Here is a 16498-nt window from a genome sequence, read left to right as displayed (position 1 = left end):
TACCCGGCAACCAGGGCGCGCTGGGAGAGGTGATGGAGCTGCAGCAGGAGATGTCTTACTGACATCTAACACTCACAGTGTCTCTGCTGCAGCCCTTGAAGTCTTTATTTTTCACTTAAAAAGGGCTGCTGGAGCAGCCCACCTGTTGTATGCCTGCACTGCATGGCACCAACTACAAAACTGAGCTCCTGTGCACGAAGAGGAGGAGGCGGCGCTATGCATTCTGGGAACAGTCAAAGCTTTTAGCCTGTTGGTGCCTCGGATCAAGATCCTACTCTACACCCCAATGTCATTCCCTGTGGAGCCCAGTCTACCCCGCAGCAGAAATATTTTTTTTGTAGCTGAATCTTTTTGCCTACTAAAAAACTGAGATTCTCATGAAGTGTGGGCTCCCTACCTCTACTGCTTTGTATACAGTATATGTTTCAAGGGGATCGGTATGCCATGCCGGTGGTCACAATACCAATGCAGAAAGCCTGATGGTCAAGATCCTGACAGGAGCGAGGTAAGTATTTATCCCCCACCCTAGAACGTAAACCTAACCCTAACCCCACCCCGGGTGTCGCCTAGACCTGACACCCCTCCCGCAGCCACACCCTAACCCTCCCAGCTATACTTACCAGCGTCCAGTTCCTGACCTGTTCTGGATTCAGGCGTCTGTGTTCTGACTGGTGTCAGGACTCCGGCGTCGGTATTTCAACTGCCGGGACTCCAACAGCCGGTATTTTGAATATATAATGCTTCAAGGTTTCCTTAGTGAATAGACATTTAATTGGCTATCTTCAGTCGTCTATAAATATGATAGAGCAACAAAACAAGTAAAGTCCCCCAAAAATCTTAATACCAATGTTGATTCAGTAATTCTGAATGAGTTGGGGTTTTTTATACATTGAAGTGACCTTTTAAAAGTCTCTTACATATAATAACATTGAATTGATGGTACTTTAAATTAATTAATGGGATTAAATAATGATCACTTGAATTGTATCACTTGTATTGATACTTCTTATTTGTTTTGTGCACGTTTTTCTACTTATACTATGCTTTTTCATTGGTTTTTATAGCAATTTTGTTCATTGATGGGTTTTCAGGGCATTACCTGAGTGCACTATTTATGTTTTTTGTTTACTACTGTACTTTAGGTTTTCACATACAGCTCTCATGTACAAGTCAAATATGTTTGCACTCCATACTAAAATACCGCCACCACCCTACATTACAGCATTATAGTGATTCCCATTGCTGACTCACTTTGCAGCAGCATTAAAGGTAGAGGTACTGTGCTGACTGCATTCATTAGTAGCAGATGGGCTAGGTGCTAAACATGGGTTCACTATGGTATGCCGGCGGACGGGCTCCCGGCGACCAGCATACCGGCGCCGGGAGCCCGACCGCCGGCTTACCGACAGTGTGGCAAGCGTAAATGAGCCCCTTGCGGGCTCACTGCGCTCGCCACACTACGGGCACGGTGGCGTGCTACGCTACTTTATTCTCCCTCCTGGGGGGTCGTGGACCCCCACGAGGGAGAACAATTGTCGGTATGCCGGCTGTCGGGATCCCGGCGCCGGTATACTGTGCGCCGGGATCCCGTCAGTCGGCATACTGAAGACCACCCACTAAACATACACTATAAATAGTTGAAGAGTAGTAGGTTGATGAGTGGTGGGTTATATAGAAACAGAGTTTGACGGCAGATATAAACCACTAGGCCCCTCTAGTATGCCCATGTACACACACTTACACACTGGGGTTACATTTTGTATGGAGCCAATTAATCTACCAGTGCATTTTAGGAATGTGGAGGGAAACCCATGCAAGTACTGGGAGAATATACAAACTCCACAAAGTTAAGGGCATGGTGGGAACCAAACCCATTACACCATCTGGATGGCATACTTGAAGCTCTCATCAGTAGCAGAATATAATAGGGTGAATGGGGCTATTATCTTATATGGTTTAAATTCTTTTGTTTCAGCTGAGCCCTCTTCCAAATAGAATGTAAGTTCTGTCATGAGCAGAGTCCTCCATACCCTTTGTTTTCAGGTCTCCACTTATTTTGTCCACCTTGTATATTCCGGGTTATGCATGTCCTGTTTTCCCAGTCTGTCATCTTACAAATCAACAATAATAATTATGCAACTCCATTTAGGCCACTCAACCTTTGTCCTGGAGTGTCCATTTCACAGTCTGTAGCTACGATAGCTTTAATAAAAAAGGGTGTGTCTGCTTGTGCTAAAGGATCTCTGGCTTAGATAACATCAGGTACTCTGTAAGAGCATGTGTGTGATTTATGAGTTGTGGTACATGTCCTCCGCATTAGGAAGTGCAAGGACACAGCCTCAGATCAGCATCGCAGCCATTGGTTGCGACTTGCAATGATTTTAGGCATCGGAAGCTTACGCGGGCTGGCAATTGGATCTGGACACACGGGTCCAGGAAGTCTGCATCCAAAGTCACAGACCTTGGACAGACCCAGACCCTGGTTTTGAATAAAGGTGACTGTTGCCGCCCCCAGCTCGACCCCCCCACCCTCAAACCCCACATCATGTCAATCATACTGTGGTTGACATTATAAGATCCGCTCTGCCCATGCACAGACCCCCAAATACCATATTCAAATATGAATTAGGCACTGAGAATTACAATTTTTGTTCTTTCAGTGAACCAGACCCCTGTCTTCTGAATAAAGCCAGGCGTGCCCTGGTTGTACCATATTTGTGTGTTTAGAGTGTGCTACTGGGTATCAACCATCCAGATCAGAAGACAGTACCATAACTGAGATACAAGTTTGGATTACCATTTTGTTTGTCATGGCTCCAGAAGTAACCTACATGGCGGTGAGAGAAAGAGGTAATTGTAGGAGTACATTTGCCAATGTTACAGTGATGAAGACTGCCCAACTTGCTGGTGTTCTGGAACTGTTGTTTAACTGATCCTGACACAGATATTCGTCCTTTAAGAGAACTTTACAGTATGTTGGAGTTCCTTTGTTTTCATGGAGTCCTCAATGTTGCTGGTGGAGCGGAATGTTTGATAAGTACAGGAAGGTCAGTCTTACAGAAAAAAAAGGGTTCAGGGGTGATCACAGTGATATATGGGGGGGGGGGGGGGCGCAAATAATTATTTTAACATAAAAAAAAAAAAAAGGATAGATATAAAGCAAATTACATACATTGGTTCTGAGTAGTGGACACTATTAACATTATAACACATTTATTGGGAAAGGTTTGCAAGCTTTATTAAGAGTTTACACAGACGTCATTAATCTTGGTTACAATAACTACCTGTGTTGTCGTGTCTGGACCGAACACAGTACCCTTCTAACAGAAGAAAACATATACAGATATTTCTATTTGTTTAATGAAAAAGTATTATTTCACTATAGCCTCCAGAAATACACCCCTTTCTTATATCACAGAAATGCATTCCTTCTAGATACAGCATAATGACAATTATATTACAATTAACAAAACACGTTGTTTTGTTATCCAAAGTCCAGGCTGACAACGCCATTAAAAACTCCAGATGACGAGTTACCGGTGAGCAGAACCACTGGGTTTGAACCTTATCTTACTGCACAGCAATTTATAGAATTGCCTATCCACTTTTTATCATTCTTATACTACCCAACATATAAGTTGCTGTGTACTCGAGACATTATAATCACTTCTCCGTAGATTTTCTGACCTATACCCTGTCATTTTGACATTTGTTTTTACACTTAAAGTAATTTTCCAAAAAATAGTGTTTGAAAGCAATACATTTAGTGACTATGTTTACAAACTTTCTTCCTCACGTAAAAATTGGAAGACAGATGAGAAGTCTTTCTGGGCATAGCCTTTGGCACACATTAATCTGTATATCTGATGTGAAAGGGATCCCAGCGGGGTCGGCGTTTTAGTGTCAGTGGCCGAGTCCTGGGCTAAACCCAAATCCTAAAAATGCAAAAAAAAAAAAAACCTTACCTTAGTATTCATATTGTATACTGTAAAATCATGCAGATGACAAAGCTTGTGATAAAAACAAAAACAAATCAAGTAACCGCAACTGGAACACACCATGTTACAACACAAGGGGAACAAATTTTTTTTTTTTTTTTTGCATGCAGGGTAAATACTGGCTGATTTTGCCTGAAGCCCACAAATGCTAGACAGCTTTATATTTACACTGCAATTTATACTCTACATGTCTCTCCCCCATCTAAATCTCTCTGCATATTTTACATCTGCCCCACGGTGCAACATGGTTTTACCCAGTTGTACAGTTACTTGCTCTTTTTGCATTACTCCCACCACAGAATCTGGCCATTATCTGTAAAGTAGGCGGATATTAATAGGGATGCAGAGGTGCATCTAGAGTAGAGGAGGCCAGTGTACAGACTCCATCTGGGCCCCCTCCTTTCTAGCCAGCAGCATTGTAGACTCTGGGAACTAGGGGATCCTATTGCTGTCCCATAGTCTAGTACGTATGCGCAGGTGTCTGGGAAAATGGTGCAGCGTCTATTTTCCCAGTGATTTCCTTACTGTACATGCGCAAAACACTGGGAAAATGGCCGCTTCGACATTTTCCTGGTGATTTTTGAAGTGCTGCTGCTCCCGACGTGGGACTCCGGAGGGTAAGTATTGGAAAAATTGATGTGTGTGCACCGCACACTTTGCACCCATTATAGATAAGCCAGTGTAGGAATGCATTCAATGCAGAATTTGGTTTGATATTAGGCCAAATACTATGATTTGGCTTCCACTAACCACATACCTGTCCTTTTAGCGCATAATCATAAAGAAAAATACATAAAAAGTTATAGTATTACAACACTTCATACACCGTAAACTATGTTGTAAATACTGACTTATAATATAAGAATTCTTGCATTTTTACTCAAATTAACATCCAATGGTGTGAAGTACTTGTAACAGCAATACTGAAAATACAGGTGTGGATAAAAAGATTGACAGTGTGTAGATAGACAATCAGTAGTTCAACACCAAATTGTAGACAGGGTCAACAGGTCAACATGCAAATTGTCGACACTTGTTTTTTTGTGTTATTTTAACCCAAATCCTAACCCTCCTCCTAGTGCCTAATCTTAAAGGCCCCATATACTAGAACGATAATGCCCGATTTCATCCGATTTCGGGCATTTGGCCCGATATATCGGATAAAATCGGGCATTTTGGAGGTGTTTCTGATCAGATCAGATGCGTGTTCCTGTGAGCATCGGATCGGATCCTCCAGATTGAATGCGCTGCACTCGTGATATGTCGGACCCCGCAGGCATAGCTGGGATCGCCCAAGATACATCGTATGCAAAAGGACAGCATACGATGTATCTTGGGCGAACCTGCAGCCCGGAAGGCTGCCAGGGTGATCGCCTGCGACATGTCAGACGGACATGCCGCAGTAGTGTATGGGGCCCATTAGCCTTGGTGCCTAACCGTACCCTCCCACTAGTGCCTAACCTTAATCATCCCCTTCCGCAGCCTAACCCTCCCACAAGTGCCTAACCTTTATCCTTGGTGCCTAACCCTAAAAATCGTGAAAAACCATGTGTCAACCTTTTGATCCTGCCGAGCTACATCCCTGTCGACCATTTAACAGTCAACCTTTTGACCCTGTCGACATATTGACTACCTATCTTCCACCTGGGTACCACAAAATACACCTTAATATCTATATAATGAGGGCTACTAAATGATAAAGAATTTATGTCCAATATAATATAGAAAACATTTTCATTTAATCTAAACATGGCTATGAAGCCCCATCTCCAAACACCCCACTGTACTTGGCCTCACTATGTATGCATTATATATATATATTTATATCAGGTGTGTTGGAAGATCAACCGACCCCAACAGAGGGCACTCACCAATCCATATAGATTTAAAAGCTTTATTGATACATTACAGTCACCAGTAGTGTGTCGACGTTTCGACCCATGGGGCCTTTCTCAAGACAGTCAGAAAGGACATCCAAACAGCATGCCAGTTACACGCATACTGACACTGCCTACCGGGTCCCCTTATATAGCACATCATATACCAATCAATAATGCAATCAACCCAAATAGGTCACATGCAGTGTGATTCAAACCCATACTCTGCATATAGTATAACATCAAAACTCACAAAGCACCGTGGAAACCATAATCCATGTTGCCGGGGCAGACATGGTCAGCACAGTTTAACAATACGAAACAGCTGAGGACGCTAGGCCGCGCGCCCGGAACTACCTAAAGCGCGTCATACGCGTCACTCGTTGTCATAGCTACAAGGATCGGGTCCTCCGCGGCATCAGTAACCAAGCAACCCAACACACATCTGTCTAAACTATGGATACTGATCATGCGCTTACCGCTCTCAAAAACGCGTCATACGTGTCAACCGTTACCAAGGTAACCCCAGCACACTGTGGAGCGCAAACCCGGAAGCGCCGGGAACAACCAACATGCGTTCCACCAGCGCTCCTGGCCGCGCTCCACAGTGCCGGGCTCCAACCAGCCCAGAGCCAGCAACATATCACAATACACTGTAAAGATTAATTAGTAACACAGACACAAATACATTATAAAACCCATAGACTCAACTCTATTTATACACTGAACCTCCGATACGGTATAACAATATATTAATCAGACCTAAGCTATAAACTTTATATCGGAGGCAGAGTAATACAAAATAGATAGCCATTAGTTTATGCTATAGGCACGGATCATATATACAAATTAATCCAATTTGTATATATAATCTTGGTAACGGTTGACACGTATGACGTTTTTGAGAGCGGTAAGCGCATGATCAGTATCCATAGTTTAGACAGATGTGTGTTGGGTTGCCTTGGTTACTGATGCCGCGGACGACCCGATCCTTGTAGCTATGACAACGAGTGACGCGTATGACGCGCTTCCGGTAGTTCCGGGTGCGCGGCTTAGCGTCCTCAGCTGTTTCGTATTGTTAAACTGTGCTGACCATGTCTGCCCCGGCAACATGGATTATGGTTTCCACGGTGCTTTGTGAGTTTTGATGTTATACTATATGCAGAGTATGGGTTTGAATCACACTGCATGTGACCTATTTGGGTTGATTGCATTATTGATTGGTATATGATGTGCTATATAAGGGGACCCGGTAGGCAGTGTCAGTATGCGTGTAACTGGCATGCTGTTTGGATGTCCTTTCTGACTGTCTTGAGAAAGGCCCTATGGGTCGAAACGTCGACACACTACTGGTGACTGTAATGTATCAATAAAGCTTTTAAATCTATATGGATTGGTGAGTGCCCTCTGTTGGGGTCGGTTGATCTTCCAACACACCTGGTATATGTGAAACCTTTGGGGTTATCATGAGGAGCACCCCACGCTGATGGCTTATGGGACGTGAGTGCGGACACTTCTTTGGAACTATATATATATATATATATATATATATATATATATATACACACACACACATATATATATATATATATATATATATATATACACATATATATATATATATATATATATATACATATATATATATATATATATATATATATAATATATTTAAAGCCCCCATTGCAAATCCAGTTTTTGCCCCTGCAACCACTAATAAAAATATTTCCTAGACCACTGCATCATCAAGAAAAGCAATAAATATTAAAACATTTATTCTTTACCTAGTTTTTCTATGCTAGTGTTGCTAACAGTTTAAGCACATATTTTCTGATATCTAAATTATGATAGGAGACTATAAATGCTAAATACAGAGTGCAACTCTATTTAGATTTGATTGATTATAAGATGCATGCAATAAAAAATAACCTTTATCTCGAGGGAGACCCTAGCTCCATAGAAGGATAACCCGAAAACACTCAAATTGATTAAATACTTTATTATTTTCTTTACATAATAAACCAGGTATTGTCAGTGTAATGAATTTGTATTCTCAGACAAAATGAATTGCTGCAATTTGCATAATAATCTACCTTTGCCATAAGAGTTGTTCCAAATCCACCCTGGTAATTATTGGCAGAGGGCACTCCTTCCATCACCCCTGGAACAGGGTTATAGGTATCGCTTGACCAACATCGTCCAGAGCTCATGTTCAGGATTTTGGCCAACAGCTTTGGGTCGAGCCCTAATCTATTAAGGGTCAAGGAAAGCATATTAATGTCCAAACGCAAAGAGACACGGATGACTTATTTTACACACAAGAAACACAATGTCATTTTTCACTCTTTATTATGTGTCCAAAAATGGCAGAGTATTGATATGAAAGATCGAGTAACCAATATAAATTAAAAGACATAAATCTATCATTGTGGCATTATGCTGCCTTGTTTACAACTACCATTTACCAATTTAGCGCATATGTTACACCACTGCCTGAACAGTTATTTTGGGTGGGATTCAGTATACGATTACATTACATGCTATACATCAATATATTGTTACTCTAAAGATGGTTTAGGCCGTTAAAAAAAAAAAAAAAGCATTAAAACTCAGATGACTTTAAAACCGTCTACAAATCTTTAATTAAAAAAATATAAGATTTTAAACCTACCGGTAAATCTTTTTCTCGTAGTCCGTAGAGGATGCTGGGGACTCCGTAAGGACCATGGGGATAGACGGGCTCCGCAGGAGACATGGGCACTTTAAGAAAGAACTTTAGGTATGGGTGTGCACTAGCTCCTCCCTCTACGCCCCTCCTCCAGACCTCAGTTAGAGTAACTGTGCAGAGGAGACGGACAGTACGAGGAAAGGATTTTTGTTAATCCAAGGGCAAGATTCATACCAGCCCACATCATTCACACCGTATAACTTGTGATATACTAACCAGTTAACAGTATGAAAAACAACATAGCATCAGTCAGAGACCGATGAAACTATAACATAACCCTTTAGTAAGCAAAACTATATACAAGTCTTGCAGAAGTAGTCCGCACTTGGGACGGGCGCCCAGCATCCTCTGCGGACTACGAGAAAAAGATTTACCGGTAGGTTTAAAATCTGATTTTCTCTTACGTCCTAGAGGATGCTGGGGACTCCGTAAAAACCATGGGGATTATACCAAAGCTCCCAAACGGGCGGGAGAGTGCGGATGACTCTGCAGCACCGATTGAGCAAACAGGAGGTCCTCCTCAGCCAGGGTATCAAACTTATAGAATTTTGCAAAGGTGTTTGAACCCGACCAAGTAGCAGCTCGGCACAGCTGTAGTGTTGAGACCCCTCGGGCAGCCGCCCAAGAAGAGCCCACCTTCCTAGTGGAATGGGCCTTGACAGATTTTGGTAACGGCAATCCAGCCGTAGAATGAGCCTGCTGAATCGTGTTACAGATCCAGCATCAATAGTCTGCTTTGAAGCAGGAGCGCCAACCTTGTTGGCTGCATACAGGACAAACAGTGCTTCTGTTTTTCTGACTCTAGCCGTTCTGGCAACGTAAATTTTCAAAGCCCTGACTACATCAAGGAACTCGGAATCCTCCAAGTCTCGCGTAGCCACAGGCACCACAATAGGTTGGTTCATATGAAAAGATGACACCACCTTAGGCAAAAATTGAGGACGGGTCCGCAATTCCGCTCTATCCATATGGAAAACCAGACAGGGGCTTTAATGAGACAAAGCCGCCAATTCCGACACTCGCCTAGCCGAAGCCAAGGCTAACAACATGACCACCTTCCAAGTGAGATATTTTAACTCCACCGTTTTAAGTGGTTCAAACCAGTGCGACTTAAGGAAACTCAACACCACATTAAGGTCCCAAGGCGCCACCGGAGGTACAAAAGGAGGCTGAATATGCAGCACTCCCTTCACAAAAGTCTGCACTTCTGGGAGAGAAGCTAATTCTTTCTGAAAGAAAATGGATAAGGCCAAAATCTGAACCTTAATGGAGCCTAATTTTAGACCCAAATTCACTCCAGTTTGTAGGAAGTGAAGGAAACGGCCCAGATGGAATTCTTCCGTAGGAGCATTCATGGCCTCACACCAAGAAACATACTTTCGCCATATACGGTGATAATGTTTAGCTGTCACGTCCTTCCTAGCCTTTACCAGAGTAGGAATGACCTCATCCGGAATGCCCTTTTCCGCTAGGATCCGGTGTTCAACCGCCATGCCGTCAAACGCAGCCGCGGTAAGTCTTGGAACAGACAGGGCCCCTGTTGCAACAGGTCCTGCCTTAGGGGAAGAGGCCACGGATCTTCTGTGAGCATCTCCTGCAGATCCGGAAACCAGGCCCTTCGCGGCCAATCTGGAACAATGAGAATTGTCTGTACTCCTCTTTTTCTTATTATTCTCAACACCTTTGGGATGATTGGAAGAGGAGGAAACACATAAACCGACTGGAACACCCACGGTGTCACTAGGGCGTCCACAGCTACCGCCTGAGGGTCTCTTGACCTGGCGCAATACCTCTGCAGCTTTTTGTTGAGGCGGGACGCCATCATGTCTATCTGGGGAGTCCCCACTGACTTGCAATCTGTTGGAAGACTTCCTGATGAAGTCCCCACTCTCCTGGATGCAGGTCGTGCCTGCTGAGGAAGTCTGCTTCCCAGTTGTCCACTCCCGGAATGAACACTGCTGACAGTGCGCTTACATGATTTTCCGCCCAGCGAAGAATCCTGGTGGCTTCCGCCATTGCCACTCTGCTCCTTGTGCCGCCTTGGAGGTTTACATGAGCCACTGCGGTGATGTTGTCTGACTGAATCAGAACTGGTAGGTCACGAAGTAAGGTCTCCGACATGGCCCTCAGCTCCAGGACGTTGATGTGAAGACAAGTCTCTTGACTTGTCCAAAGTCCTTGGAAGTTTCTTCCCTGTGTGACTGCTCCCCAACCTCGGAGGCTCGCGTCCGTGGTCACCAGAACCCAGTCCTGAATGCCGAACCTGCGGCCCTCTAGAAGGTGAGCACTCTGTAGCCACCACAGGAGAGATACCCTGGCCCTGGGGGACAGGGCGATCAACTGATGAATCTGTAGATGTGACCCGGACCACTTGTCCAGTAGGTCCCATTGGAAGGTCCTCGCATGGAACCTGCCGAAGGGAATGGCCTCGTACGATGCCACCATCTTTCCCAGGATTCGAGTGCAGTGACGCACTGACACCTGTTTTGGCTTCAATAGGTTCCTGACCAGGGACATGAGTTCCTGAGCCTTTTCTATTGGAAGATAAACCCTTTTCTGGTCCGTATCCAGAATCATGCCCAAGAAGGTCAGACGAGTCGTAGGAACCAACTGCGACTTCGGGATATTGAGAATCCAGCCGTGTTGCTGTAACACTTTCAGTGAAAGTGACACGCTGCTCAGCAACTGCTCTCTTGATCTCGCTTTTATGAGGAGATCGACCAAGTACGGGATAATTGTGACACCCTGCTTGCACAGGAGCACCATCATTTCCGCCATTACCTTGGTGAAAATCCTCGGGGCCGTGGAAAGCCCAAACGGCAACGTCTGAAATTGGTAATGACAATCCTGTACCGCAAATCTCAGGTACGCCTGATGAGGTGGATATATGGGAACATGAAGGTATGCATCCTTTATGTCCAGGGATACCATAAAATCCCCCCCTTCCAGGCTGGCGATGACCGCTCAGAGCGATTCCATCTTGAACTTGAACCTTTTCAAGTATAGGTTCAGGGATTTTAAATTTATAATGGGTCTGACCGAACCGTCCGGTTTCGGGACTACAAACAGGGTTGAGTAATATCCCCTCCCTTGTTGAAGTAGGGGAACCTTGACCACCACCTGTTGAAGATACAATTTGTGAATTGCATTTAACACTAACTCCCTTTCTGGGGGAGAAGCAGGCAGGGCCGATTTGAAAAACCGGCGAGAAGGCACCTCTTCGAATTCCAACTTGTAACCCTGAGAGACAATTTCTATTGCCCAGGGATCCACCTGTGAGTGAACCCAGATGTGGCTGAAAAGTCGAAGACGTGCCCCCACTGGGGCGGACTCCCTTAGCGGAGCCCCAGCGTCATGCGGTGGATTTTGTAGAAGCCGGGGAGGACTTCTGTTCCTGGGAACTAGCTGTGTTGTGCAGCTTTTTCCCTCTGCCCTTACCTCTGGCAAGAAAGGACGCACCTCGTACTTTCTTGTTTCTCTGTGACCGAAAGGACTGCATTTGATAATGTGGCGCTTTCTTAGGCTGTGAGGGAATATAAGGCAAAAAATTGGATTTACCAGCTGTAGCTGTGGAGACCAGGTCCGAGAGACCTTCTCCAAACAATTCCTCACCCTTGTAAGGTAAAACCTCCATATGCCTTTTTGAGACGGCATCACCTGTCCATTGCCGGGTCCATAGGACTCGTCTAGCAGAAATCGACATAGCGTTGACTCTAGAACCCAGTAAAGCAATGTCTCTTTGAGCATCTCTCATATATAAGACAGAATCTTTTATATGTCCTAGGGTCAATAAGATGGTATCCTTATCCAGGGTCTCAATCTCCGCTGATAAGGTATCTGTCCACGCTGCTACAGCGCTACATTCCCAAGCCGACGCAATAGCCGGTCTGAGTAAAGTACCAGAATGTGTGTAAATGGACTTCAAAGTAACCTCCTGCTTGCGATCAGCAGGATCCCTTAGGGTAGCCGTATCTTGGGATGGCAGCGCTACCTTTTTGGATAAGCGTGTCAACGCTTTGTCCACCCTAGGGGAGGACTCCCACCGTATCCTGTCCTTAGCCGGGAAAGGATACGCCATAAGAATCCTTTTGAGAATCTTCAGTTTTTTGTCTGGAGATTCCCACGCTTTTTCACACAACTCGTTCAGCTCATGAGAAGGGGGAAAGGTTACCTCAGGTTTCTTTCCCTTATACATGTGTACCCTCGTGTCAGGGACAGGGGGTTCCTCTGTGATATGCAAAACATCTTTTATTGCAATAATCATATATCGAATACATTTAGCCAGTTTTGGCTGTAACTTTGCATCATCGTAGTCGACACTGGAGTCAGAATCCGTGTCGGTATCAGTGTCTACTATTTGGGATAGTGGGCGCTTTTGAGACCCCGAAGGTCCCTGCGACATAGGGACAGACATGGGTTGACTCCCTGGCTGTTCCCTAGCCTCAGCTTTGTCTAATCTTTTGTGCAATAAATTCACATTAGCACTTAAAACATTCCACATATCCATCCAGTCAGGTGTCGGCGTTGTCGACGGAGACACCACATTCATTTGCTCCATCTCCTCCCTAGGAGAGCCTTCTACCTCAGACATGTCGACACACGCGTACCGACACACCACACACACAGGGAATCCTCTTATCTGAAGACAGTTCCCCCACAAGGCCCTTTGGAGAGACAGAGAGAGAGTATGCCAGCACACACCCAGCGCTAATGACCCAGAAAAAAACCACACAATATGTTTATCCAGTAGCGCTGAAATCTGTATATTTGCGCCAAATTATGTGCCCCCCCTTCTTTAAAACCCTCTTTCACTGTGGATAAGCAGGGGAGAGTCTGGGGAGCTTCCTCTCAGCGCTGTGCTGTGGAGAAAATCGCGCTGGTGAGCGCTGAGGAAGAAGCCCCGCCCCTCAGCGGCGGGCTTCTGTCCCGCTAAAATATATAAAAAACTGGCTGGGGCTCTTTATATATACAGTGCCCAGCCTGTGTATATATGTTTATTGCCAGAATTGAGGTTTATATTGCAGCCCAGGGCGCCCCCCCTGCGCCCTGCACCCTTACAGTGACTGCCGTTTGTGTGTGCTGTGTGGGAGCAATGGCGCACAGCTTTACTGCTGTGCGTTACCTCAGTGAAGATCTGAAGTCTTCTGCCGCCTCTGAAGTCTTCTTTCTTCTCATACTCACCCGGCTTCTATCTTCCGGCTCTGCGAGGAGGACGGCGGCGCGGCTCTGGGACGGACGGCGAGGGTGAGACCTGCGTACCGATCCCTCTGGAGCTAATGGTGTCCAGTAGCCTAAGAAGCAGAGCCTTGAAACTCACAGAAGTAGGTCTGCTTCTCTCCCTTCAGTCCCTCAATGCAGGGAGTCTGTTGCCAGCAGGCTCCCTGAAAATAAAAAACCTAGCAAATATACTTTCTTTCAGGAAACTCAGGAGAGCTCCCTGTAATGCACCCAGTCTCCTCTGGGCACAGTAGTAAACTGAGGTCTGGAGGAGGGGCATAGAGGGACGAGCCAGTGCACACCCATACCTAAAGTTCTTTCTTAAAGTGCCCATGTCTCCTGCGGAGCCCGTCTATCCCCATGGTCCTTACAGAGTCCCCAGCATCCTCTAGGACGTAAGAGAAATAAATAAAATCAGAGAGAGAGAGAAAGAGAGAGGTCACTTATATAAAATAATCAGACAATTAAGGAATGCTTAGTGGAGTCATGTGACAAGTGAGCGCAAAACACACATATACAGACAAGAATAATGTGTGGAATGTATACAGCAACAGAAAAAACGGAACTGTACATAAGAACAACCACATTAATAAATTCTGCAGCTATCAGCGCTTGCATTAGAGTTGAAGGATTTTCTATATATTTAGAAATAGACCATAATACATACGCAGGGAAATGAAGCTCCTGTTTCTACTGGCTTAGATGTCAGCTACTGGGCATGGATGTTGATGTGGGTAAATCATGACAGCGTAAAACCACCAAGATTCTATCCAGATAAAGCGCACAGTTGTATAGCACATGTCTACGTTTATTAATGAATCCTGATTAAACAGTGCTGCCCAGGAAGAGGTCTACATAGAGAGGTGACATATGGTCGCTTTCTAGTCGCAGACAAGCACTACAGTTTTGGGTCAACTGATGATAAGGTTACGGATCCTAATAAAACAAAGGCTGGCCAAGCAGAAACATCATTTGTTCTATCAATGAGTTATGGCATTAAATCATGTTCACTGTGGCCAAGATATTATCCTTCATTTTTTAGCCTTTTTGAGAACAAATACTAGTACTAAATACATTTTGGCTGTTTGCACAAAACTCTTACAGAAGGCAGCTTTATTACATCTGTACCAGAGGGGAAAACGCAATTCCAGCCACAGACTTTAATCCAGGATTTGGCAACTGGTGGCTCTCTCTATATTATGGACCCACAAGATCCAGCATACTGTGTCCGCCAGTATTTCCCACCTGAACAAGTGTAGCAGGTGAGGAAGCTGCCTTGGGCACACTACGTAGGTTACAGTGCGTACTATACTAGATACACTAAGAGGTACGAGGGACCTGATCGCAGGCTAATTACTATAGATTCTACAGTAATGGTATTTTTGTAACTCTGTTTAATAAGAGTATATACATTTGGGTGCTTATAATACACCCAGTTACCCTGAGATGCCTACAACACATCACAAAATAAGAAAACTTGTTCCTTATGAATTAAACGCTTGTCGAGATTTCCCTGCTATCAAGCGTAGCCCTGCATATGCCGTAATTATGAGAACAGACCAATGATTCTTTATAGTAAGCATATATTTATACAGTATGTACTCATTATTATCCAATGTGCATTACAGCCAATAAAAAAGCAGGGTTTTTTTCTGATTTTAAGCTACACAAATTGAAATTGTAAATCTTTTGGTAAATTCAAGCAAACGCAAACATGGGAATAAGCGGAAGAAAAACAACTCAATATTTATGTAATGTAAAATGCAGATAATAGAACCAGCAATAACACAACACTAGCCTACATGGGTTGTATGTTCTTGCATTGTAGCGCAGCTTTCTTCATCTCTGTAGCTTTTTGCATTCATTGGGGTAACTTTACTAAGGTGGGAGGTTTTTGTTAGAACATTGACCATAGCAACCAATCAGATTCTATCTGTTATTTCTAGAAGCAGCTAGATAAATGTTAAGTAGAATCTGATAGGTTGCTATGGGCAACATCACCAGTTCTAAAAAAAAATAAAAAATCCCACCTTAGTAAATTTACCCAAATGTATCAATACTGAATTGTGGAGCCAAATTATTGAGAATCCCAGAGCCATAAATGAATGTTCCTTATCATTACATTAGAGAATACATTTTTGGGGCTATTTATCAAATGTCTCTTGTTGGGACAGTGGCTGCAAAATACTACCGTCACTTTACTGCTGTTACCATGTTGCACATGATCACGGGTTACCGACCAGGGATCTGGTCTCTAGGTCAACATGACTTAGGTCGACCACTATTGGTCGACAGCAAGTAGGTCGACATGGTTTCTAGGTTGGCAGGGACTCTAGGTCGACATGTACTAGGTCGACATGACAAAAGGTCAACATGAATTTTTAACTTTTTTTCCCATTTTTTTTAACTTTTTCTTACTTTACGATCCATGTGGACTACAACTGGAAACGGTAACCTGTGCCCGAAGCATGGCGAGCGAACACGGTACACTAATTGGGGTTCCTCATTACTGTACGAAGAAAACTACACCATTTTTTTTAAAAACTCATGACGACCTTTTTTCATGTTGACCTAGAGTCCCTGTCGACCTAGAAACCATGTTGACCTACTTACTGTCGACCAATAGTGGTCGACATAGACACTGTTGACCTAACTCTATTATATCTAACATACCACAC

General features: G+C 44.2%; 1 protein-coding gene across 1 annotated transcript in view; it reads right to left on the bottom strand.

Annotated features, from left to right (window-relative positions):
• Positions 1-3212: 3212 nt before the first annotated feature.
• Positions 3213-16498, bottom strand: part of HIBADH (3-hydroxyisobutyrate dehydrogenase) — a 256604-nt gene continuing 243318 nt past the window's right edge. Inside the window, exons 7-8 of the mRNA XM_063921982.1 lie at positions 7969-8125; positions 3213-3935 (exon numbers count right to left, since the gene is read on the bottom strand). Of these exons, the coding sequence (XP_063778052.1) occupies positions 3777-3935; positions 7969-8125 (316 nt within the window). The 3' untranslated portion in view covers positions 3213-3776. The remainder of the gene's footprint in view (positions 3936-7968; positions 8126-16498) is intronic.

Source organism: Pseudophryne corroboree, chromosome 5 (assembly GCF_028390025.1).
Source record: "Pseudophryne corroboree isolate aPseCor3 chromosome 5, aPseCor3.hap2, whole genome shotgun sequence".
In the NCBI taxonomy this organism is placed as follows: domain Eukaryota; kingdom Metazoa; phylum Chordata; class Amphibia; order Anura; family Myobatrachidae; genus Pseudophryne; species Pseudophryne corroboree.
The sequence above is the reverse complement of the archived record's forward strand: the minus strand, read 5'-3'. Positions and strand labels throughout refer to the sequence as shown.